The sequence below is a fragment of the Rousettus aegyptiacus genome, unplaced genomic scaffold (assembly GCF_014176215.1).
Source record: "Rousettus aegyptiacus isolate mRouAeg1 unplaced genomic scaffold, mRouAeg1.p scaffold_m13_p_7, whole genome shotgun sequence".
In the NCBI taxonomy this organism is placed as follows: domain Eukaryota; kingdom Metazoa; phylum Chordata; class Mammalia; order Chiroptera; family Pteropodidae; genus Rousettus; species Rousettus aegyptiacus.
In genome coordinates, this window is record NW_023416310.1 from 14,971,759 (window position 1) to 14,998,408 (window position 26,650).

At 36.8% G+C, this 26,650-nt stretch overlaps 1 protein-coding gene across 4 annotated transcripts; it reads left to right on the forward strand.

Moving 5' to 3' along the window:
• Positions 1 to 13: 13 nt before the first annotated feature.
• On the forward strand, positions 14 to 25,546 carry ZNF512 (zinc finger protein 512). 4 transcript variants are annotated; one of them, XM_016145362.2, is made up of 14 exons: positions 14 to 218; positions 737 to 795; positions 9,431 to 9,618; positions 10,309 to 10,404; positions 10,691 to 10,774; positions 11,425 to 11,549; positions 12,093 to 12,179; positions 12,600 to 12,698; positions 13,299 to 13,466; positions 15,863 to 16,057; positions 18,909 to 19,010; positions 19,860 to 19,922; positions 21,069 to 21,167; positions 23,558 to 25,546. In XM_016145362.2, exons 1-14 carry the CDS (start codon positions 189 to 191, stop codon positions 23,864 to 23,866), a joined length of 1,704 nt encoding a protein of 567 aa, XP_016000848.2. In that variant the 5' UTR covers positions 14 to 188; the 3' UTR covers positions 23,867 to 25,546. The 4 variants fall into 4 exon arrangements, with proteins under 4 accessions (XP_016000848.2, XP_016000849.2, XP_016000850.2 ...); XM_016145363.2 differs by having other exon boundaries at positions 94 to 218; positions 9,434 to 9,618; XM_016145364.2 differs by lacking the exon at positions 19,860 to 19,922 and having other exon boundaries at positions 94 to 218.
• Positions 25,547 to 26,650: the final 1,104 nt, after the last annotated feature.

The following is a 26,650-nucleotide window of genomic DNA, read 5'->3' on the forward strand; positions in this document are numbered from 1 at the left end:
AATCGGAGGGCGACTCGTCACGTGACAAACTACGCCCGCAGCCCCCTCGGAAGCCACTAGGCGGAAGTAGACGTTCGGAACAGAGCTCGGCGGCGCCGACTCCACATCCGGGAGAAGAGAGGAGAGCGGAAGTGGCGTCGGTCTGGCCGGAGTCCTTGGGTGAATTTGTTAGGCGTGGAGAGGGAGTGATGTCTTCCAGACTCGGTGCAGTACCCGCCGTGAGTTTCTCGGTTTGAACGTTGTGCTTCAGGGGTAGCGCTGTCGAGCCCGCGACACGCGGTCCCTCGCTTTTGTCCCATCCTCAGAGTTGGTTTTATCAGAGCCCATCGTAGGCCCCACCCTTTTAGGTCAGATCTACTTGTCCCCCCTTTTCTCTCCACTTTCCGCTGCCTGTTTCCCATGCCCTAGGACTCAGTTCCTTGCCAGATTGCCATTAGTTTCTATTGCTTTTGCAGCGCCAGTGTTTCCCTATCCGTTGCGCTCCCGTTTCGTCTCCCTTTTGGAGCCTCCGTCCAGACAGGGCTTTGAGAATGGGGGAGATGAAGATTCTGGTGGTGTCACCTGCCGTGACTCTCTAGGGTAGAACGGCACACTTTCCCTAAAAAGCCCTACCGCCTTCCATTTGAAGTAGTTCCCCCAGGAGAACTTTCATTTCTTCTGGGCACAGGGGTGTTTGTCTTTTTGTGGTTAAGGTTCAGAGGTCCGTAGCATTCACTCATGCGCTTGCTTTTGCTAGACTCCGGGACCCACATCCTTTAAACAGCAGAGGAAAACGAGGATCGTGAGAGCTAAGAAGTAAGTGCGGTTTTCTGATGGCCATTTATGATTGTGTCGCCAGTGCTGTCCAATAGAACTCTCTGTGATGATGAAAATTTTCTATATCCACACTGTCCAGTACTGTAGCCACTGGCCACGTGTGGCTTTTGAGCCTTTGAAATGTGGCTAGTGTGGAGGAACAATTTCAAACTGTATTTAGTTTTAATAGCCACCTGTAGCTAACGTCTACCTGATTAGACAGTGTAGATCTAAACCTAGAGAAAAATTTAGCTTGCAAGAAAAAAGTACGAATTATAATAAAAATGGAACATATGACTCAGTGTACATATGACTGCATTTATGTATTCATGAATACTTTGGTGAACATGAGAAGGACTGATAAAAATAAGAAATTCTTCTATTTTTCAAACTACTTGGCTTCGAGACTGGTGTATTATTGTGTATAGTGAACGTGCTAAGCTTTTCCATATTTGTTAATACCAAAAAGATTGTTAACCAGATACTCATTGGAAGGGATTAATTCATTCAGATAACATTTACTAAATATCTATGTGCCAGCTGTGTAGTAGGTTAGATGTACAGACTTGAAAAACACAAAACAGTTGAAAAAGGGAGGTAGGCGAATAGCTCAGTACAATACAGTGTAATTCAGTATTTTAAAACAGGAATTTAATGTAGCCTTTGGGGAAGAAGAGTGATAGTTTGGAAGGGAAGGGTTGCCAGAGCAAGTTACTCCTGAACAGACTTGAAAGTAAAGAAATAATGCAGTTAGCCAGAAAGGAAAGGTATTTTTTTTTTTTTTCAGAAGAGAAAACAGGATATGAACAGGTAAAATAATTTAATGGGATAGCAAGAAGGTTTTTGTTAAAAAATATAAAGGTTAATAAGCCCTCATCTGTTAATGTGAATCCGAATCATTAGGGTTAGGGTGTTGGCATTTTTATTTTTAACTGGCTCTCTTCTGAGAGACTGTGAAATCTTCAAACCATTGGTGAGAAGTGACAATAGAAGAAAGTAGAAGGGAAACCATGGAGAACAGTATTTAAGGACTGAGTAGAATAAAAGGAGGCTGCAAAGGATACTGAGATGAACTAAAATACTTTTCCAATGAAATCTAAATATTTGTACCTAGAGAATAAACTACGAGTTCTTGAAAATTCTTGGTAGATCAGAAAGGAATCGAAAATAGGTTAAACTTTTTATCTTTGTGATCAGAAGCAGGGACCGAAAGGTCAGCACTACAGACAACACTACAAATTATGATAGTCATTCAAAAATCACTGTAGTTATGATAGTCATTGGTTGAACCAAAAACTTTTTCTGCTCATATTTATGGAGAGGGAAGTTGAGATTAATCTAGTTTTTAACAAATAATCAAATGCTCTGACTTAATAAGTGGATAGTGTAAAATACTTGAGAATTTTTGTTGAGACCTTTAAAAATGAAAAACAGAACATAGAGGGAGGGATTCCCTAATCATATTGACTTAACCCCCAAAATGTTAACCATGCTGATCATATGAACTACAAATTTTTTTTTTACTATGCTAACACTTATTCATGAGAAAGGATGTGACTATATCTGAAACCTACAATGATAGTAAAAAAATTTCTATGAGGACTGTTTCCTAAGAGGCGTCACATGAGACTGGACTCTTAATGGCCTGTTGATACTATCAGGTCTTTCTAGTAGAGATCGTTCCCATTGTTTGGGATGGTGGGTTTTGGCCTTAGAAGACTGCCAATTCTCATTTTAAAATTTTTAATATTTTTATTGAGATATAACTGAAATACAGTAGACTGCACATATTTAAAATATATAATATGATCAGCTTTGACACATGTAAGTACCTGTGAAACTTCCCACAATCGGGATAGTATTTCCATCTCTCCCAAAAGTTTTCATGTCTCTTTGTAATCCATTCCTCCCTCTACTCCTATCCCCAGACACTCTTGACCTGTTTTCTGTCACTGTACAGTAGTTTGCATGTTCTAGAATTTTGTATAAATGAAATCATACAGAATGTTGTCTTTTTGCATGAATTCTTTCACTCAGAATAATGATTTTGAATGAAAAATATTTTTTTAATGCTGAATAGAATTCTATTATGGATATACTGTAATTTGTTTTGCTGTCTACCTTGAACATTTGAGTTATTTTCAATTTTGAGGTATTACAATAAAACTGCTATGAACATTCATATGCAAGTCTCTGTGTGGAAAAATGTTTTCGTTTCTCTTGATAAGTATCTAAGATGGCATTTATTTACTAAGATGTAGTTAGCATTTAAGATGGTTAGGTCATATGTCAGGATTATGTTTATAAGAAATTGTTTGTTTTCCAAAATGGTGGAGTGTTTTACATTCCTACCAGCAGTGTTTGAGAGTAAGTCTTTAATTTTAGCTAATTTAATGGGCATGTAAGTGTTGTTTCATTGTGGTTTTAATTTGCATTTTTTTGATGAGTTTATGTAGAACATCTGTTCATGTGCTTATTGGCTATTCATATGTCCTCTTTTATAAAGTGTCTGTTCATATCTTTTGCTCATTAAAAAAAGTTCTTTGTCTTATTATTAAATTGTAGTATTTTGTAAAAATATTCTGTTCAGTTCTTTGTCTGATATATGTGTTTTGAATACTTCTTCCAGTTTGTGGTTTGCATTTCATTTTCTTAATGGCATCTTGTGAAGAGCAAAAGTTTTAAATTTATAATTAAAAAATGACACAAATTTCATTATTATTATTTTTTCGTCTCATGCTTTTTGTATTCTATTTAAGAAAACTTTGCCATCCCTAAATGCAAAGATTTTCTACTATGTTTTCCTCTAGAAGTTTTGTAGAATTTACATTTAGATCTGTGACTCATTCAGAGTTAATTTTTATGCGTGTATCTTAAGAGTCAATGTTAATTTCCATTTGTATGTCCAGTTGAAAAGACTTTCCCTATTCAATTGCGTTGGCACCTATGTCAAATATCACTTGAACGTGTATATGTGTTTATGTTTCTAGACTCTCCTTATTCTGTTCCACTGATGTGTATATCTGTCTTTTTGTCAATACTAAATTGTCTTGATACCGTAGCATTAGAGTAAATCTTCAAGTTAGATAAAGTCATCTAACTTTGTTGTTCTTTTGAAAAATTGCTTTGTCTATTCTAGGTTCTTTGTGTTTTTATGTAAATTCTACAGTCAGTCAGTTTCTATAAAAAGAAGCATGCTGGAGTATTGATTGGTCTTATTTTGAATCTGTAGATCAATTTGAGAACTGCCATTCTAATAATATTGAGTTTTCTGATTTATAAGCATGCTATATTTTCTCATTTATTTAGATCTTCAATTTCTCTCACCAGTGTGTTATAGTTTTCATTGTAAAAGTCTTGAATGTCTTTTGTTAAGGTTGTTCTTAGGTATTTTATATGTTTTTTATGTCATTGAAATAGTATTATTTTTATAAATTCATTTTCTAGTTGCTTTTTCTAGTATCTAAGAATACAGTTGATTTTTCTGTGTTAACCTTGTATCTTGCCACTTGCTAAATTCATTTTTAGTTCTAATAGTTGTTCTTTATATTCCTTGGGATTTTCTTTGTGAGGAAATACACAGTCTGTAAGTAGGGGCAGTTTTCCTTTTTTCCTTTTGTTCCTTATGCCTCCCTGCCCCTTTTATAAAAATCTTTTTTGCAGTGGCATTTAACAATGGAACTTTCTGGATCTGGAGTTTTCTTTTTGAGAGGGTTTTGATAAATTCAGTTTCTTTAATAGATATAGAGCTTTTCAGATTTCCAGTTTCTTGTGTCAGTTTTGGTAAGTTGTATTTTTCAAGAAATTTGTTTTTAATTTGTCAATTTATGGGTATAAATTGACATAAATTCAAAGTATTCTCTTATTATTTTAATGTCAATATGATAATAACCACTCTCATTCCTGCCATTGGTTATTTGTGGTATCTTTCTTGGTCGGTCTAGCTACAGGGTTGTCAACTTTATCTTTTCAGAGAACCAGATTTTCTTTATTGTTTTCTAATTCATGAATTTCTCCTCTTTATTATGTTTTCTTCTATTTATTTTAAAAAGAAGAATTGTTAAGGTCTCCTAGGATAAAATCTTAAGTCATTGATTTTAGATCTTCTTTTCTAGTACAACCATTTAAAGCTTTTAAATATCCTTCTCAGTACTGCTTTAGTTGAATACCACAAATTTTGATATGTGCATTTTTGTTAATCACTTCAAAATATTTACAGATTTCCCTTGCGATTTCATTTTTGACACATGAATTATTTAGAAGTAGATTGTTTAATTATCAGATTTTTTAAAAAATTACATATCTTCTAGTCTCGATTTCTAATTTAATTCTGATATGGTAAGAACACGTGTAATTTTCATCTTTTTAAATGTAAAGTTTATGGCCCAGCATATGATCTATCTTGGCGAATGTACAATGTGCATTTGACAAGAATGTATATCCTGTAATTGTTGGATGTAGTGTACTATAAATGTCGACTGGAACAAGATTTTGTTTTCCCTGAATTTTTGTCTAGTTCCATCAGTTGCTAAGAGGAAGAGGTCATAAAATTGTCTGCTAAAAGTGTAGAATTGTTTATTTTTTCTTTAATTCTATCAGTTTTGCCTTGTGTACTTTGTTATAGACACATATAATGGGTAATTGTGTATTCCTTATGATTTGTTACTTTTATCATTACGGAGTGTCCCTTTTTATATCTGGCAATGCTCTTTGTCTTGAAGCCTATTTATCTGATATTAAAACAGCTACTCCAGCCTTCTCGTGTTGCTGATTGCATGATCTGATTTTTTTCATCCCTTTACGTTCAATCTATATGTCTTTATATTTAAAGTGTGCCTCTTGTGGCAGCATGTAGTAGAGTATTGCTTTTTTTTTATTCACTCTGAGTCTCATATTTTTAAGTGGAGTATTTAGACCATAAATATTTAAATTAATTATGGATGTGGTTGGATCTAGGTCTACCATTTTATTATCTGTTCTCTGTATCCTGCTTTTTGTTCCTCTATACCTTCTTTCTTGAATGTTTAATGTCCCATTTTAATTTATCTCTTTGATTTTTGGCTTGCTCTTGCTCTCTTCTGTTTGTGTGTGCTTGCTTGTGCTCTCTCTCTCCCTCTCCTTCTCCCCCTCCTCCTCCTCTCTCCCTTCCTCCCTCCCTCCCTCCGTGTGTGTGTGTGTGTGTGTGTGTGTGTGTGTGTGTGTCCCCTCTCTCTCTCTCTCTCTCTCAGTAGTGGTTACTTTAGGAATTACAATATAATCCCTATCTTTCCACAGTCTACTTAGAGTTAATATCCTACTACTTTACTCTCACAACCATAGAGCTTCCTTTAGCCCCAGCCTGCTGACCATTAAGTTATAGCTGTCATATGTATTGTATTTATATATATTGAGAACCTTACCAGATAATGTTAAAAATTTGCTTTAAAGAGTTTTTTATATTAACCCAGGTTATTTACCGTTTCTGTTCCTCTTTCTTTATTCTTAAAAACCCAAATTTCTCATCATTCCTTTAGCTAGAACAGTTTTCTTTAGCATTTCTCGTAGAACAGATCTGCTGACAAATTTTCTTAGTTTTTCTTCATCTGAAGAATTATTCCTAAAGGATATTTTCACTGCATCTTTTCTCTCAGGATTTTAAAGATGTTGCATGGTTTTCTGTCCTACTTGGTTTCTTTTGAGAAATCCGTGATATTTTGAATCACTGTTGCCTGTATGTAATATGTCATTTTTTTCTGGCTGCTTTCTAGATTTTTTTAATGTTTAATTTTGAACAGTTTCATTAAGATGTGTCTAATGTGTGTTTTCTTTCAGTTTATCCTCTAGAGTATTTGTTGAACTCCTTGAATCTGTAAATTCATTTCATTAAATTTGGAGAATTTTTCACCATTATTTTCTTCAAATGTATTTCTGCCTCAGGCTCTTTTTCCTCTCTTTCTGAGATTACAACTACTCTTAAATTAAACCTTTAGATATTGACCCACAGGTTGTTGGGGCTCTGTTGACTGTTTTTCAGTCTTCTTTTCCTTATTCTGTTTGGATAATTTCTGTTGATCTATTAGAGACTCTTTCCTCTGTCATCTGCATTATATTACTAAGACCATCCAGTGAGTTTTTATTTCAGATATTGTATTTTTCAGTTCTAAAATTTCATTTGGTTCTTTTTAAAGGTTTTTTTTTTTACCCTGATAATTATTGCCTTTTTCTTTATTTTAAATGTGTTTTCCTTTATTTCATGGAGCATAGTCAAAATAGCTGCTTTAAAGTCTATGATAGTTAAAATATCTGTATTATCTTGGAGTTGACATCTGTTTACCATCTACGCCTTTGAGAATTGCTCAAATTTTCCTAGTTCTTTGTGTGTTGCATAATTTTGGAATTTATTCTCAAGATTGTGAGTGTTATATATGTAGATTCCGAGTCTTTTTATACTCTACTGGGGAATGTTAATGTTTTTATTTTAACAGGTAACCTGTTTAGGTTCAGACTGTAAGTTCTGTTTTTCTTTCTGTGGGCATTGGTTCAACGTCAGTTCCATTCTTTGAGTCTTTGCTGTTATGGTTTAGGGGTTTTTTTTTGTACACAACTAGCTCAGGGGTTAGTTGAGACCTTTTTTGGGTGTTTCAAATCTTGGTTTGGCTCTCCAAGCTTTTGATACATTGGTTTAGGTCTGTCTTACTGTAGTAGCTCAAGGTTTAGTCTGAGACGTGCATTTGTTCAAATTTTGTTTCACTTTTCAAAGCCTTTAATATGCTTGTTTGGGTATGTTCCACACATATATAGCTCAGGGTAAGCTGTGACTTGTATGAATTCATACATAGAATTATAAGATCCCTTCTCTGCCTCTCTCTTCTCCATGACTCCCAACCTCCTCCCAATCTATAGGAATTCCTTTTTCTGGTTTCTCTGGCCAGAAAGGTGGAGATTCTGTTGGAAACTATTCAAAACTAAACATTGGTGCTCTGCAAATGGGGCCTACCTTTGTCGCAAAGCCCACTGTGAGAGAGCAAAAAACTGGAGGACCTTCTCTCAGTTTTGACTCCTCTCCACAATCCACTTGATTTTGTTTACTTTTCAGAGTCCAGAGTTTTTAGTTGTAATCAGTAGGAGGGATGGGCTGTGATGGGCTTACGCTACCATACCCGAACCGGGACTTCTCTGTATTAAAATTGTATTATTGGACCTTATGTGCAGAGAGGTGAAAATCATTCTTCCCTGTTCATAGCATACTGACATCATCTGTCCCCATTATTGTTTATTATCCCCATTTCCATCCCCTTCCCCCCACAGACAACTGTGTTAACAAGTTTGATATTTACCTTAAATATTTATAAATTCTTGTAAAATAGCTAGTACTGTTTATGTGTATTTGTTTTTAATTTACTGAATTGACATTGTACTATAGATCTTGTTCTGTTTCTCTTTTCTTTCAATGGTACGTTTTTCAGTTATGTTCATGTCTCTATATATAGAAATGATTTGTCGCTTCTGACAACTACCTAGTGTTCCATAGTAGGCACTGACCACAATTTACTTACATATTTTCCTAAGAATGATCACCTGTGTTTCTTTCAACTCTCCACTTCCACAAACCTCTATGTTTAATTCTTATCAGTTCTACCTCTAAAGTGTTATCTTGACTCTGTCAACTTACCATCTTTCCTACAAAACCTTAGTTCAAGCCCTCATCATCTCTTATCCATACAATTGCAGGGAGCTGCTAATTCTTCTTCCTTCCTTCATTCTTTGTCCATGAGTCATCTTCCATACAGCATTCAGAGTGACCTTTCTAAACCACAGATCTAAAGCAGGCCTCACACTTTGAGAACTGTTGCTCTGCAGTATCTTTAGTCACATAGAAGATACTTTGTAGTTTCTCAGTAATGCTTGTTAACTACATACTGACTGGTCTTAAATTTGGGAAATTGGATACAACTCTATACCAGACTTTTCTGGCCAGCTTAACAGACAAGATAGCTCCTTCCTTTTAACTATGGAGCTAAGGATCATGTTGTCTAAGTAAGATAAGGGTGGCCCTGACATCAGGGTTTAGGAAGGAGAAGAAAGATGGGTCAGACTAGGGCTTACAAACTGTTTTCTTCCTTCTTCATTCTCTGGGATATTACTTAGTTACTGTCCCTCTGTCCGGGACAGACATCAGGGTTTAGGAGGAGAAGAAAGATGGGTCAGACTAGGGCTTACAAACTGTTTTCTTCCTTCTTCATTCTCTGGGATATTACTTAGTTACTGTCCCTCTGTCCGGGAAATAGGGAGGCTTGAGCATACTGGATACAGATCCAGGGGGTCTTCTGAGCACAGAGCACCCTATTACTTTGACTACTTTCTTTTCTTTGATGAATCCAGGAAGAAATGCTTACATGGGCTGGAGAGTGACCATTTATGTGAACTGCTTACTCTTTTTAATTACAGTGAAGCATAATAATAGTCGTATGTGTTGTATTAGATCAACCACTGTAATTATTTGAAGATTAGCATTGAAATTTTGTTCTTATTATCAGGCTTCTTAGTTTTTTTTTGCACAGGTAACCAAGTTGGTTGTCTTCTTATGATATATAATAATTAATAGGAACTTTACTTCAGACCCTCCTTTGTGGTATATATCTTTGTTTCATATTAGTAGCAGGACCCAGTGCTCCATAAAGGATAATAGTTTCCAGTACACTATCCCTCATGATGACTCCTTAAGTGGCTCATCATCTGCCTCTTCGTGTGAACCAGCGAGTGATTTTCCAGCATCCTTCCGAAAATCTACCTACTGGATGAAGATGAGAAGAATCAAGCCAGCTGCCACTCCCCATGTTGAAGGTATCAGTATCAGTATCTTATTCCAAATACAGATTACTCTCTAAAGTTATATTTTGAGGTAGCTGTTGTAAAGGGCCCTTAAAGTATTAAGTACCACCACATATGTGTTTTCTCATTAGTGATTAACATTTTATAGAGAGGTTAGGCTATCACATACTGTTACCTTTGAGAACTGTCCCTCTAGTTTACAGAATGAAATTCTTCTGCTCTTATTCCTCCAGGTTCTACTGTTATTAACCTTTCTTCTTCATTATTTGAACTTTTCCTCCATTGTTTAATTTGATCCTCTGTTGAGGCTTTATAGGCTGGTGTAAAGGTTATTCTGGGTAGAATTTTCTTGCTGGTCATAGTCTTAAGGCCTTTTTGTAGCCCTTTGTCTTGAACAATTCTGCTTCAGTGTTAGCCTCAAATCAAAATCAAACAAAGCACACTGTACAAAGGCCCTTATTATTCATAGGGAACAGTTAATCACTTGGGATGGAGAATAATACAAAAGGAAAAGGGGAGGTTGAGTCAGTTGATGAAAAGATATAAAACCTCCCCTAAAAATGTCACAACTGCCTCTGGGAGGCCTATGCTTGCTCATGATCTTTCCTTTTGATGGTCTTGTGAATGATGTTTTGAAGGCAGGCCCAGATGTTCACTTACAAACCATTCTGAGAGTGTTTCTGTTTTTGTATGGTATTGCAGGGTCAGGTGGAGTATCAACCAAAGGAAAAAGGAAACCCAGGCAGGAAGAAGATGAAGACTATCGAGAATTTCCTCAGAAGAAGCATAAGCTCTATGGTAAGGGAGCAACTTTGTAAATTGTTTTTCCCTGGGTGCATGGGCTTTATTCTTTGTGGGAGAAAGACCTTAGGTTTTGCCCTTGGAGCACTTTCGAGCCCTTTGAATATTTTGACAAGGCATGGCCTCCATCCTGCCTTATTTTACCCTTATGTCATAATTTAAGGGAGTCATTTGGTTGAGGGAGTGGAGCATAGAGTGTTGAGAAAAGGAGGGAGAGATTTTGGTACTAGAGAGGGGTTAGCAAAGGTGATATGTTGGCCTTCAAGTTTCTCTCTTGCGTCAGGGAGGAAGCAACGGCCTAAAACTCAGCCTAATCCCAAATCCCAGGCTCGTCGTATTCGGAAGGAACCACCAGCCTATGCAGCAGGTATGCTTTCTGTTGGAAGCTTTGTGGGCTCTAGTTCTCGCATTCTGATTTTTGTTGTTGTTGATAAAGGAATGATGTGCCAAAGCATTACTTTAAGGAAGCAGGTGTTAGGCCATGGGTTTGGAGTCAGACAGACCCTTGTTGAAGTTTCAGCTTTTCATTAATTTTCTGATCTACCTCAATTTATTTAATTTCTGCAAGCTTCAGTTTCCTTGTCTTTAAATAATAATAATAAAGGTAGTCAGAATTGTGAGAATTAAATGAAATAAAATCATTTAACGAACTTTCAAGCATAGGAAATACTCAGCAAACTGGTTGTTACATATCTTAGCATATGATATGCTGCTATGAAAAATGTTGCCCATTGTCAGTTATACCTCAGTAAAGCTGGAAAAAATGTTGCTCCGTTCTTTAAGCCACTGGGCTTTGGATGTTTCTAAGATGGTTTTTATGATGGAGAATTGAATAGGACTTTCAGAAGCTTCTTACTGTCTGAAAAAAATTGTTTCTTCAAGTTATTCACAGTAAGTCTCTTTCCCCAAGAAGGGGAAAAAAATCATTCTGTGATGCTCTTCCTAAATTCTGGGATTGTGCTTTTTGTTTCTGGAAAATACTGCAGATTATATCGTGTTCCTTTCTCTTCTTTGTAGGCAGTTTAGAGGAGCAATGGTACTTAGAAATCGTGGATAAAGGCAGTGTCTCCTGTCCGACCTGCCAGGCAGTGGGGCGGAAGACCATAGAGGGCTTAAAGAAACACATGGAAAACTGCAAACAGGTTCGATATTGTGTAGCATTTCATAACTGTTTTATGTTATGATCTTTTACCCAAACTTTAGACATCTGGCTCCGTGTTGGTTATGCTGATTACTGTGGAGAAGAGTCAGCATTGTGTCATAGGGAAAACAGGCTTTGCAAGTCTGGCAGACTTGGGTTTGAATCTTCACTCAGCCAGTTACTAGTTTTGACATTTAGCTTTTTATGTGTGAACTTCAGTTTCTTCATTTATAAAGTAGAGATAAAATAATTACTACCTTGTGTAGTCCATGAGAAGATAAAAAAGAAATAATCCATGCTAAGTTCCTATCCCATTACTTGGCAAATGTTGGCACTCGATAAATGGTAGTTCTTATTTTTTTAAAAATGAGTTGCCTTCTTTGCTGTCGAGGATGTGACAGTGAACTTGTGGGATTTTTGAAATTCGTTGGTAGTTGAGTTTGGGAAATAAAGGAGATACAGACGAGAGCATTGGTGGAGGACTTCGTGACATTCTGTTTCTCTTTTGAATAGTTTGGCACTGAGCAGTATTTTTTCTCTGTAGGAAATGTTTACTTGCCATCACTGTGGGAAACAGCTTCGTTCACTGGCAGGGATGAAGTATCACGTCATGGCAAATCATAATAGTTTGGTAAGAGTGTCTTCTGTCCTACGCGAGCCTATGTGGTGTTTGGATATCTTAGATGAGTGTAGATAACTTAGTGGAAGTGGCTAAGGCTCTGAGACTTTATAGGAGTGTGAGTAAGAAAGTCCTTTTAATAGAAGAGTTATGTACAATGAAACCTTTGGTGGTGGATGTATAGGTATTTCTGAATTTAGGTTAGTCTCAAAGTTTCATGTCCTGGGAAACAGAGGCTTAGAACTCTTATTTCCACTACAGTCACTTCCTTTTCAATCTGGAAGATAGAGAAAGCCAGGAATTAGATAACTTAGACTTCATGAGCATTAGTGTAGGTGCTGGTCCAGTCCTTGATTCTTCTATGATAAAATTTTTTTTCTGGATCTCTCTTTTCCGTGTATCATCCGCTTGTTTGCTTCTCTTGCTTTCTAGCCCATTTTGAAGGCTGGAGATGAAATAGATGAGCCGAGTGAGAGGGAACGGCTCCGAACAGTTCTAAAGAGACTGGGAAAGCTCAGGTGCATGCGTGAGGTAAGAGCCCAAGGACAGCAACTCCTGCCTCATCTTGGGTCCATGTATTTCTTTTATTCTTTTCTATTTCTCCTTCTCCCTGTAGACCTGGTTCTGTATCATCTTCCAGCATAAGAATGATTTCTGCTTTTCCAGGTCTCCTGAACTTATCAATATCTTATATTTTCTTTCTCATCTCTAAAAATTTATTTTTTTTCCCTTTTCCTTTGTTTGAAGGGGTTTCTTTACCATCCTTTCTTTGGTGTGATGAAGAGGATCCTAGTAACCTCACTGTGAGGAACTTCGATATGGCTGGGTATTTGTTATCGGGGTAGAGTTGCATCATAGACTAAGAAGGAAGCTCTAACACAGAGAAGGTGCACAGTTCTAGTTTATTTAATGTTGTCTAAACATGGAATATGATACGTGGTGGTAGATAGGACAGCCATTGGGACAGAGACAAGAAAGGGTTGCGCCAGTGGGAAATGTTGGAAAGGGTCTGATGATATCAAAAGGTTTATTAATGTGGAGCGGTAGTTGAATGCCTTGTGGCTGTTTAGAAATTTAGAGATCATGTCAAAAGATGTAAGATTATAGTTTAGGTTTCTCTCCTGTGTTCAGAGTTGCTCTAGTAGCTTCACCAGCATCATGGGATACCTGTACCATGTCAGAAAATGTGGCAAAGGGGCTGCAGAACTGGAGAAGATGACTCTGAAGTGTCACCACTGTGGAAAGCCATATAGATCGAAGGCTGGACTTGCGTATCACCTGAGATCAGAGCATGGGCCTGTGAGTACTGATCACTTTCCAGGCCCTGTTTGGGGATATATTCTGTGGTAACTGCTTACCCCTATGTCTTCCCATATATCCTTGGTTCCTCATTTATATCCCTGTTTACTCTGAATGCTTTTGTTCTCTCTTCCTTGTTCTTTGTTCTCTTATTTCTTCCTTTTGAACATTCTTAGTTTAGAGAAATCAAAGTTTGTTGTAGTCTGGGCAGAAGCAAACTCATTATATTTTTAAGTTTAAGGCATACCCCCTTAGCTACAACTTTTGTGGGACTCTGTCCAACTGGTTTCTGACTTTTTTTTTCCTGATTACATTTCTCTACTCCCACCCTACACACCTCATTTTTTTTTAAAGTTAAGTTTCAGGGTATAATTTACATATGGTAATTAATATTTACCATTTTTGGTGTACAGTTGTAAGAGTTTTGACAATTATGTACATCTGTGTAACCACCACCACAGTCAAGATATAGAATAATTTGATCATCCTCCCCAAATTCCCTTCTGTCCCTTTGTAGTCAGCTCTTCTTGCCATCCCTAGCCCCTGGCCACGACTGATCTATTTTCTGTCCCTATAGTTTTTTCATTTTCAGAATGTCATATAAATGGAATCGTACAGTATGGAGCCTTTTGAGTCTGGCTTTTTTCACTTAGCATAATGCATTTGAGATTCATTCATGTGTTGGTATGTATCATTAGTTTATTCCTTTTAATTTCTGTTTAGGATTTCATTGTATGGCTATTTCACTATGAGTTTATTTACCAGGTGAAGGACATTTGAGTTGTTTCCATTTTTTGGCAGTTATGAACAAAGCTTCTGTAAGCATTCACTTAACGATTTTTGTGTGAAAATAAGTTTTAATTTCTCTCGGGTAAATACTTAGGAATGGGATTGCTGGGTCATATGATAAACATATGTTTAACTTTATAAGAAACTACCAAACTGTTTTCCAAAGTGGCTGTGCTATTTTGCATTCTCACCAGCAAGGGATATGAATTCCAGTTGCTTTGCATCCTTGTTAGCACTTGTTATTGTCAGTGTCATTTTACTGTGATTTAAATTTTCATTTCCCTCATGAATAACGATGACTAATGATGTTGGCCATCTTTTCATGTTCTTATTGGCAATGTCAGTCTTTGGCGAAGTATCTTCATTAGTGAAGTTGTCTATTGAGAGCCTCTGTTCGTTTGATTTTTGGAGTTTTTGTTGTTTTACTATTAAGTTTTGAATATATTCTGAATTTTATGTATTTTGGACACAAGTTCTTTATTAGATATGTTTTGCAAATATTTTCTCTGAAATGTGTAGCTTGTCTTCTCATTTTTAATAATGTTTTTCAAAGAGTTCTTAATTTTGATAAAGTTCAATCTTTTTTTTTTCTTTTATGGATAATGTTTTGTTATATATATTTTTGCTCAATCCAATGTATAGTTTTCTATTGCTTCTGTAAAAAAAAAAGTCACCACGAAACTAATGGCTTAAGCAACACAACTGTGTTATGTCACAGTTCATTAGGCCAGAAGTCCAGGTATTGCACGACTTAGCTGGCTTCTCTGCATGGAGCCTCACCAGGCTAGAATCATTGTGTCAGTAGGGCTGTTCCTTATTGGAGTTGAGGAGAGAATCTATTCCTAGTTTCATTAAGATTCTTCAAGAATTCAGTTCCATGCAGTTATAGGACCTCATTTCCTTGCTTCCTCTAGGCCAGGGGTGGTTCTCAGCTTCTAAGGGCTATCTTCATTCCCTGGCTCATGGTTCCCTTCATTTTCAAGTCAGCAGCAGTATGGAATCTCTCTCATGCTTTAAATCTCTCCTGCTTCTTCCGTCATGTCTCTCTTACTTAAAGTCAACTGATTAAGGACTTTAATTAGATCTACAAAATAACTTTGACATTAGCACCTGGATTAATGTTTGAATAACTCATGACTATAGCATAGCCAAGTTGACACATCAAAAAAATCATCTCACCCCTAATATAATATGTCAACTGTAATTTGAAAGTAAATTTAAAAAAGAATGATATCCAGGTCACAAAAATTTTCTCCCTTGGTTTCTTCTAGAAGTTTTATTGTTTTATGGTTTACATTTAAGGCTCTTATCCATTTTGACTTAATTTTTGTATATATTATGAGGTATGTGTTAAGAGTCATTTCTTTGCATATGGCTATTTGTTGACTTTGAACTACTTCCATCGATTACAACAGAATAGATTTTATTCTGCCAAGAAGATTTTTTATCAGTAAGATGTACATTAAGATGGAGGAGCTTTGTGCTAGTGGGCAGCAAGCTGATAAATAGCTTTTTTGATATATAGAGCAAAAACGACAGCCCTTAATCACTGGCTCTCATGGAAGCCACTTCTCAGGCCTGTGTTTTGCTATATCTCATTATTGCAGATCCCCTTCTTTCCAGAATCAGGACAGCCAGAGTGCTTAAAAGAGATGAGCCTGGAGTCAAAGAGTGGGGGCCGAGTTCAGAGGCGTTCTGCCAAGATAGCTGTATACCACCTGCAGGAGCTGGCCTCTGCCGAACTGGCCAAGGAATGGCCTAAGAGGAAGGTTCTTCAGGATCTGGTACCTGATGATCGGAAGGTAAGGTAGAAACCTGTGTTAATTTTGAAGGATTATGTCTGATACTGTGCTTATTACATACAGAAAAGTAAATGCACTTGGGTGAGTACATGGTAAACAGAATTTATTGGAGATGGAGTACATCTGATCCAGCTTCAGTGTTTTGCTTCATGTAGGTCCTAGAGAAAGTCTGTTTCAGAAGTTCCTTAAGGAGTCTCTTAATTTTGGATTTCTTCTGGAGGGAACCTAAATTCCCAGATTAGTTTTTTTTGCTTAGTTTTTGCCTAGTGTGTTTCTACTTTGTTCGTTCACATGTGGTAGTTTATATTTAGTTTAGGGAAATACTAACCACTTGATTAGGGTATGTAGTCCAGTTTTCTCTATGGCAGAATTAGAGTTGTCCCCTTTGTAATTAGTGAATATTTTGTGGGAAGATTAAGACTTCATAACTAACCTGTGTTTGATCATACTTCTACTCACTTACTTTAGCATCCATCAGTGTCATGCCTGAGCAGTTATTTCTGTGGGGTTTCCTTAATGATGATTTTCTGTTTCCATCATTTCTTCTACAGTTGTTCATTGGAATTCTTCTGAGAAAGAGCTGTCCTTTTTTTCTGTTAATTTATTTTATATTAATATAGACTCATGGATATATTTATTCTATGGCCTATGATCTGGTATTGTTGTTATTCTTTTTGCTGCTCAAATTGTCCCAGATTTGGCCATCAAAAGCTCTTTCAAGTGGGCTCCCATATATTTTTTGATACTCCCTTATCGTTTTTTTTGAGCTCTTTTTTACTCTTTGACACCACGAGATACTGTAGGCTCACCTTGCCTTTTTCCTGCCCTAGCCTTGGAATCAACCATTTCTTTAATGAATTCTGGTTCCTTTCATTGGAGAATATATTTAGAAGCCAAGATTTGGGTGCTAGATATATTCATTCCTACTAGAGTGTCATGCTTCTGGGCCTTCTTGGTGGATAGACCTAGGATATATATGTATGTGGATTAATGGATGCATACACACACTCCGTATTTGTTTCTTTGTCTGTCTATATGTTTAAAGCCATGATACTTTTAATTCCAATCCAACACCGCAATTTTCATTCTCGCTTTCCTCTTTTCCTTATTTGTAACTCCTTTCTTCAACAGTGAGGATCCTGGCTCTTGTCTACACTGTATTTACTTTGTTCAACCCTAGTACAACATAAAGTAGTTTCAGAACTGTTAATCTGTACCCCTGTAAAAAAGAACAAATGTATCAACTAGAGAACAATGTGTGTAGTTCTTTTCATCTTTAGCCTTACAGTCAAAATTCTATTTTTCAGTTAACTTAGATTGGGTTATCCCCCATACCCATCATTACGTTTCTCATTTGTAATAATTAGATTCGCATGTCACTCTTATTAATTTTGGGTTCCCCTTACATCCCGTTTAATTTAAACTATTCGTTTATGTAGGGGGTACATAAAGCGTTACCATGCTTCTAAAAATCAGACATATACAAAAAGTTCTTCTCAGAGAAGTGTCACCACTCCCTCTTTCTAACAGTTCTGTTCTAAGTCCCCTTTTATTTCCGTTCTTATCCCACTGCCCCTAAAGACAACCAGACTCAATAGTTTCTGGTTTATCCTTCCTGTATTTTTATGGGATGGATATATGAATATTTTTTTATATCTCCTTTCTTACTATGGATGCCTTTTGTTTGTTTGTTTTGCTTTATTTCACTTAAAATATATCCTGGAAATCACTCTGAATGTGCTCATAGAGATTAACCTTATTTCTTTTTTATAGCTGCATAAATATGATAGTTTGTTATGTGAATGTAATAGTTTCTATAAATATTACCCCATCAGCATAAAAAGATTTTAGTTGGATCCATATATATACTAGCTGCAGAGAAGGGGAGATACCTATAAATAAAGCCATCTCCATGCTCTGATTTCTTTTATAGCTTTATCAGAGTCCCTTTAGTCCGCCTTCCTTACTTCCTCCATTACCTCTGTGGGCTTTGGTTCTTTTTATCTTTCTCAGAGAATTAGCTTCTTTTCAGATACTTCCATTTTTTGAGCAGGAGGATTGTTTACTCACTGGAAATAAACTATTACCCATGGTGGCCTTTGAAAGAACTATCTTTATGGTGCTATCTCTACGGTGCTACAGTTTATAGATGTAAGAAGAGACTAACTTATGTCAAAGCACATGGAAGGAAGTGCTAGGAATAACTCTACTTTTGCAGTCTAAGCAAAGATTATGTGTTTTATTTCTTGAGTTCTCTCATATTCTTGTTTTAGGTTGAACCTTAACTTTTTTGTTAGAATTTAAGTATTGAAAGTTAACATATCATTGAAAAAAAATGAGAAATGCAGATAAGCAGGGAAGAAAACAGTAAAACCACTCAAAATTCTACCACTCAGAGAATACTACAGTTGACATTTTGATTTCTAGCCTTCTAGCCTTTTACCCATCTCTATGTATTTCTATTGACTGTGTTATACGTGTGTGTGTATATATATATATACATGTACTGTGCATAACATATTCATATGTATTATATTTTTAGTGCATATTTGTATCCCCTTATTTTGTAATAGGTATTTTAACTATAATACTGTCACTAGTTTTTTTTCCCAACTGTAAATAGTGTTATATCTGAAAGTTTACTGCCCTCTGTTAAAAACTATTGTTTAGTCTTAGAAACGATTCTAAGACTAAACAATAGACAAATATACTTAGTTTCAAGAACTTTAAAAGGTCTTACATATTACAGTTTTTTTTGACATATGAAAATATACTTATGGAACTTCAGAATTACAGAACCTGAAGACTTGGTTGTGAATATTCCTCCAATAAAGTGTTTCTTGTCTCGTAGTTAAAATATACTCGCCCTGGGCTACCTACGTTCAGCCAGGAAGTGCTACATAAGTGGAAGTCGGATATCAAGAAGTATCATCGCATTCAGTGTCCTAACCAGGTGGTTCTTTCTCATTCTTTTATTCAGTGAATGTTTATCATATATCTGCTGTGGTTTTCAGTTATTTATTCCTTTGCGACAAAGCACCTGAACCTTAGTGGTTTAAAACATTAAATATTTTATTTGTTCACAGTTCTGTAAATTAATAATTCTTGTCAGGGCTCAGGGTAGTTTTCCTGCTGTGTGTAGCATCAGCTGGAAGCTCAGACAGCACCTGAACCCCAAGATAGCTTCTGTGTAGCTAATTCAGCTGGGAGCTTATCTCTCCACGTGGCCTCTTTCTTTAGCAGGGTAGTTGGTGACAGACTTTTCAGAGTATTCCAGGAACATGAAAGTGGAAGCTAAAGATCTTTTAAGGCCTAGCTTCAGAATTCATTCAGCATCTTTCCATGGCATTCTTTTGGTCAAAGGAAGCACAGGGCTAACCCAGATTCAAGGAGAGGGTAAACAGACTCCACAGCGTTTCCAGCCATCTTCAATCTACCCTAGTTATATATGTAATACTTTAGGGAGGAATAGATACATAAGAAATAGAAGATACATTTGTACTAAAGTAAAAGCAGATTAAAAAAAAAAAAATCTAACCATATATATGTCTGTGTTTCTTTAAGTATAAGACATACCAGGGAAGGGAAGCTTTTGTAAACATCATGTTCACCTCTTTTACTTTTTGTTGGTTTTCCTTCCTGCTTCTGTGGCTTGCATATGAATCCTTTTTCTGTTTGGTTTGTGGTACAATTTTTTGGGCTTTGTCCTTCAAATATAGAGTTGGTCAGTGTAAATGACCAGATTGCTAAGAGAAAGATGCTGTTTGGTGTAGTCTTCATGTTATTTCTCCTTTTTTTTCAGGGTTGTGAGGCTGTCTACAGTAGTGTATCTGGCCTTAAAGCTCACCTGGGCTCTTGTACATTGGTTTGTAACTTTGTGAACTATTTTATTCTTAACATGATCTCTGAAATAGTCAGACATAGAAGAGAATTCAGTTTAGGTGAACAGCTAGTTGTCCTGTTTTCTGTTATCTTCTGAGGCTGGTTTAGTTTTTTATGACCCAAAGAATATTGGTCTCTTATTGGGTAGGATGCCAGGGTAGGTCCAAGATGCAGAAAGGCTGACATAGCCATAAATCATATCAATTAAAGAATTTGGAGAAAAATAAACTAGTTCTGAGTCCCTACCAGGGGTTTAACTTCTTCTACATGAGCCTCTCTCACATTGGACCTGCCCTGTCTTATTGGGCCTTAAACTTTCTAGAATCAACTTACATGTACTTATCTGGATTGGTGAGGATCCTCTGAACTCACCTGAATTATACTGGCCTCTGGGGATGGGAGGTGGGATCCCTGGGTGTCAGGCTAACAGCCATTCACCTCACTGAATCTTTTCCATGTTGACCCAGGTGCCCTACAACCCACCAGCCGTGGGGATTGCTGCCACTTTCCAATCCCTTTCAGAAGTATCTCCTCATACAAAATGAGCACCATGGAAACCCGAAGCTTCAGGAGGGGAGAGAAGTCTCAGTTCAAGGCAACAAGGGAGTTGTAGGCACCCAAACCAGATCTATCCAGGAACGTTTAGGAGTTTGTCATCTTGATCTTAGATTCTGAGTCCTTAAACTAGGTATTATGGATGGTACTCTTCTAATTCTGGATTTCCGAGGCCCTTTTTGCAGCAGTGGATTACAGTGGGAAGAATTGCACGTTTACCTCTTTGGAACTTCAGGGGTTTGATCATTTTGGGGGAGGAACCAAGAGAACCTTGGAAGTGAAATGAAAGAAACAAAGGAAGGTAGAAAAATATGACACATTACATAAGTAGGAGAACTTCAGGTCGTGTTGAAAAGGGTAAGGGTGGGGGTGCATTAGGATAGATTTATAGTGGCGATAGTCTGCCCAAACTGATTTTCCTAAATATGTCATTGTTTTAGATTTTCTTTCTTCTTATCTTGCTGAAGTAGAATCCCCTCTTTTCATCTCTGACAATTCCTACACATGGCCCAGGTATGTGTTCCTGAATTTACCAGTAATTCTCTTTCTTTCTTTCTTTCTTTCTTGAAAATAGGGGACATTTGTGGCTGGAAAATACAGGTGTCTTCTGTGTCAAAAAGAATTTGTGTCAGAGAGTGGTGTCAAGTATCACATAAACTCTGTCCATGCTGAGGTGAGATTTCTGCTTTCCCACAGGGTTTTTGTAATTCTCTGGGCCCAATACATAACATCACAGGATAGGTGGATTCTGTGTCTGTTTTTATGAGCTAGGACTGTCAAGGAAAGTAACTCTTAAACTGGTTACCAGAGACATTGTAGTTAAAATACTTTCTAAAATTAGATGTGTAATTATATTTTTCTATAAAAGTATTTGAAATCACTGTGAGAATCCCTGAGCTCTTCTGATTCTCTTAAATCCAGGCATTTGGGAACCAGGCTGAATTTATACCTTTATAATTATTGTTTTACAGCAGTCTTTATACTTCTGTTTTCTAGTATTCTAATGTATTCAAACAGCCTGTTTTTAATTCTGTTAAAAATACTGCATAGAAACAACTATAAAGGACATTATTGAGATAATGGGGGAATTTGAATACTGACTATATTAAATAATAGTAATGTGTCCATGTTAATATTCCCAAATGTGATAATTGTAGTTATGCAGGAGAATGCCCTTGTTCTTAGGCAGATACATTCTGAAGTGTTTAGGGATGAAGTAGCATGATTTCTGCAGCTAACTTGCAAATTGTTCAGAAGGAAGGAGGGAAGAAATAAAGGAAGGAAGAAGAAAGGAAGAGATGAACAATAGCAAATCTAGGTTCATTAAACTATTGTAACTTTTCTGAAGGTTTGTGAATTTTCAAAATTAAAAAAAAATCAGTGTAAAAATGCTTTAAAGTTCAGAAGGTAAAGAGTTTTCTTTCGAGCAAAGTATTTTAGTACTACAGGTGAACAGAGAAATTATTTACTGTAGTTGAAAGGAAGTAGTTGAAAGATAAATATTTTCTGACAAAATCTGGCCTTTATATAGTTAACTTATTTCTCTAGTGTCTTCCTAAAAAGTTGGAACCAACAAATTTCACTTAGTTTGGGGTTTGCTCCCCAAACATTTATTTAATGATTTATGCCTGTATTTATGAATTATATGTGGTGGTGAAACATCTTTACCCTGTTCCTCTATTTCTGTCTCACATTTTCTTATATTAGTTTTTCTTAATAGTATTTTTCAGACGCATGAAAATGGACAGAAAAGTATAATGAACAGCTATAAGAGTCATCAGTGTATGGCCAACCTTGTTTCATTTATAACTACATTCCCTTGACCCTTTGAGGCCTATTTTAAAGCAAATTCCACATACTATGTTATAACCACAACCATCATTACACCTAAAAAAATTAACAATGATTCTTTAATATCATCATATATTCAGTTGTTATTTAAATTTCCTTGTCTCCTTTTTTTTTTCAGTTTATTTAATTCAGGATCTAAAAAAAAAGGTTTATGTACTGCATTGGTCTAATTTAATCTAGAGTAGTGCTATCCAATAGAAATGTAATGTGAGCCATGTATGTAAAAATTTCCAGTAATCACATAAAAAATGTAAACAAAATAGGTGAAACTAACTTTAATAATACATTTTATTTAACCAAGTGTATTGAAAATACTATTTAACATGTAGTCAACAAAATTTTTTGAGCTACTTTACGTTTTTTCATACTAAGTCTTTGAAATTGGCATGTATTTTAAATTGAAAACATAACTCATTTGGATTAGCCACAGTTCAATAGCTTATTCGCCACATGTGGCTAGTGACTATCTCATTGGACAGTGCAGGTCTAGACATTTTCCCTTACTCTTTTTTTTTTTTTTGCCATTTATTTGTTGAAGAAACTGGGTCATTTGTCACATATGTTTACTCACATTCTGGATTTGCTGATTGCATTCCTGTGCTGGTGGTCTTCTGTCCTGGGTAGTTCCTATAAATTGGTTGTTAGACCTAGAAGACTGGTCAGATCACTTGATTTAGGTTGAAATTCATTTTTTTGTTTTTGTTTTTTTTTTTGCAAGAATATTTCATAACTGGTTTCCATGTGTCTCAACTCTTAATTTATAAACTGAGGTTCAAAGAGGTTAAATAATTTTCCCATGGTCACAGAGCTAGAAACACCTGGGATTTGTGCCCAGGTAGTCTGGCTGCAAAACTCATGCTCTTAACCACTATACTGTCATGAAGTAAAAATCTCCCATTGCCCAGTGCGTTACATTTCATGAGGAGGTTTTTACAAAGGGGATAAATGGGTGGATGGTGCTAAGTAAACAGACTTTGTAGGTCCGTTATTGAAGAACCCAAAATCTTGTGCACAATAAATATGTACGATGCCTGCTCTTGTATTGATTTTCTCCAGTTTAAGAGAGTTCTAAGCTCTGGTTCGATGTCTGTTTCCTTGTGTTTAGGGTATTCTGCCCTAAAACCATGCATTTAAAAAAAATTCTTCCTGTACCCCCTCTTTATGCTCTTGTCTGTGTTTTGACTGGATAACGTTTCTATTTTGCCTCTGCAGGATTGGTTTGTTGTAAATCCAACAACAACCAAAAGCTTTGAAAAGCTGATGAAGATAAAGCAGCGGCAGCAAGAAGAAGAAAAGCGGAGGCAGCAGCACAGGAGCAGAAGGTCTCTGAGAAGGCGGCAGCAGGCTGGCATCGAGCTGCCTGAGGCAGAGCTGAGTCTTAGAGTAGGGAAGGATCAGAGGAGGAGTAATGAGGAACTGCTGGTGTCGACCTCCTGTAAGGAACCAGGGCAGGAGCCATTGCCAGCACAGTCCCAGAAAGTAAAGCCCCCAAAGACTAATCATAAACGAGGAAGGAAATAGGCAGGCAGTGTGAAAGCACTCCTGGGAGAGTGGATGTGATGCTGTTGTCACGGGGACCTGTGCTGAGAGGACTGAGTCATGGGGGCTAAGTGAAGAGAAGTGTACTCTTTCAGCCGTTTGTGTGAGGCTGTGACTTTCTCGGCTCCTTCCTCCTGTATAAATTTCACTGTTTTCCCTACTTATTCACTCTGAACCCCCCCTCACACCCTTTTTGGTAGGTTTTCCCACTATTCCTCATTGGAGTCCTCTTGTTTTTCTCTTATCTTGCCCAAAGAGCTCTCTCTTGAGGCCAACTGTAGGCCCCTCTTGCCCTATACAAGACTAAGAAACCTATTTGGTTGTCCTTCTCTTCCTGGGGCGTATAATGTTTTTGGAAGCTCCATTGATTTAGTAGTCATACTCTATCATCTAGCTTATAAAACAATTCCGTTAATTTTTAAAAACCATACTGATTAATCATTTTGTATTTGTGATATAATAAGCCTAGAAGCTGGAAATGTCACTCATATGATAAGGTTACCCTGTCTCTTTGGGAAGCAAACTTTATGGAGGCTGTTTGTTCTCATTATGGTTTTAGGATTGAAAGTAAGTAAATGGACTTAGGATGAAAAAGCTAGAAATTCCCTACACTAGTTTACTGGGAAATGCTTTGTTTGTCCCCAGTAGCAGTGACTAGACCCACAGGCATGAAAATCAGCCTTAGGAATAATGTGTCCCAAACATTAAAATGACTAGAAAGAAGAAAGTAGAAGAAGCAATAAATACTGCCTCAGCTTTCTGGGGCTTGAGGCCCCATTTGTCACTATGATCAGTGTCCTCCTGAAGCTTGTTTTTGCTCCCTCAGTTTTAAGAATTGAGAAATACCACATTGATTGCCCCTGATGTTTTGATACAGAAGCCTAGTGTTCCTGGTAACACCACTAAGTTTGGTAGCCATGGTACACATTCCTTCTCTTTTGAACTTGACCTCACTTGTTAGTCTACATCCCGCTAATTCCTCATCCCTCCTTTTAGCCAACCTCTGAATTTTTGAGAATATTGTCCTCTGTCCTCTTTTATATGTGTTCTATCCTGTTTATATCCTGAGACTTTGACACCAGATGTAGATATTTATCTGGAGTTAGAAAGAAAATTTGTTTTTCTGTACCTCATGCTACCCGATGTCTAATGGACTATTTCTCTCTGAGGCTGACTTTCTCTGGGTCATTGCTTAGAGCAGCTCTGTTGTCGTGTTTCTGGATTCCCTTCCCCTTCTCCATGCGTATTGGTCTTATATATTCTTGCCAATTTTTGTGGCACATGCCACATAAAAAGCAAGGGACCCTTAACCCCGATATTGGCAAGTACTGCCTTTTTAAATTCTGAAAGACTTTTACCAATCTTTAACTGTTCTCTGCTCCTCCATATAGCTTTTAAATGTGGGCTTTTGTGAAGACCACTTTGAAACAAGGGGCATTGAAACCTTATTTGGGTACTGCCAAAATAGGTAGTTTTGAAACAAATGAAGGAAATGATATGATCCACTCTACATCTTCGTTGGCAGTTGTGCCCTCAGAGCCCTTTAAGTAGATGAGGATTGTCAGGGAGGAGAAATGAAGAATCTATGTTAATTTCTGGTGAGTAAGACTTGGGAAATGTTCGGCAATGATGAAAGAAATAAACAACTCTCCGTTAGATTGATGTTTCCAGTTGTTCATTGACTCCGGCCTGCTACTTGATTCCTTGTTGATGCAGTATATGGGGATAAGAAGATGGCTAGAGATGGGAATTAGTTGGAAATAAGTGCCAAATGCAGTTGTCTCAGTCATTCTTTAGCTCCTAAAATATGCTGGTTAAAATGGATAATTTGAGATTAAAGTGAATTGGTATAGGAAACTTCCCGTCTCATCTAGATCCCTGACAGTCACTCCTGTTTGTTTGTTTTTTTCCCATGGCCAGTAATCATCAGGACTCAGTATAGACTATCCTTATCATAGTATCGAGTTTTTAAGATTTTTTTTTTAATTTAATAGAATAATGTAAACTTAAGTTTGATAATATCAGGTATAGCTAGGTTTTGGAGCAATGTGAACTCTCTAATGCATGGTTTGGAATGTAAGATTGGTACAATCACTTTGAAAATGATTTGGTAGTATCTAGCGAAGTTGAAGATATGCCCTAAAACTTAGTTTCACTTCTGGGTATATGCAGAGAAATTCCTCTTGCCATAAACAAGAATGATTATTGCAGTGCAGTTTATAATAGACACTGGAAACAACATATAGCAGAGATTACTAGCTGTCCGTCAAAATCTGCTTTCAACTTGCAGAACTATAGGATTCTAGGACAAATGGCTAGACTACATTTCCCAGCCCTTCACTCGCCTTTCCTAGGGAAGGGGCAGCCAACTAACTTCTCTCCAGTGGAATGTCAGTAGAAGTGATTTGTGTTACTTCCATGCTAGACCTTTTAAGTGAGTGAGTATACCTCCATGCTTTCTTTCCTATTCTTTAGTTTAGATGCAGATGATGGTGGGGCTCTAGGGGATGGTAGAGCATAAAATAGAAGATTGTTGATTCCCTGAATCACCCCATGAAGGACCTCAACTAAGAACATCTATCAGACTACCATATGAGCAAGAAATAAGTGTCTGTTATTTGAGATGTACATTCTTGAGTCTCTTTGTTAGCCTTCTCTAATACATAACCTAATTGTCCATCATTGGGAGGATCAATTGTGACATAGTTCTATAGTAGAATACTATATTGCTGTGAAATTAACTAGAGCTTCTTGTTTCATGAATAC

Coding starts and splice junctions, on each gene's coding strand:
- ZNF512 (XM_016145362.2), top strand. CDS start 189: ATGTCTTCCAGACTCGGTGCAGTACCCGCC. Junction 796..9,430: donor AGGATCGTGAGAGCTAAGAA/GTAAGTGCGGTT, acceptor GTTTCATATTAG/TAGCAGGACCCAGTGCTCCA. Junction 12,699..13,298: donor AGCTCAGGTGCATGCGTGAG/GTAAGAGCCCAA, acceptor TCCTGTGTTCAG/AGTTGCTCTAGTAGCTTCAC.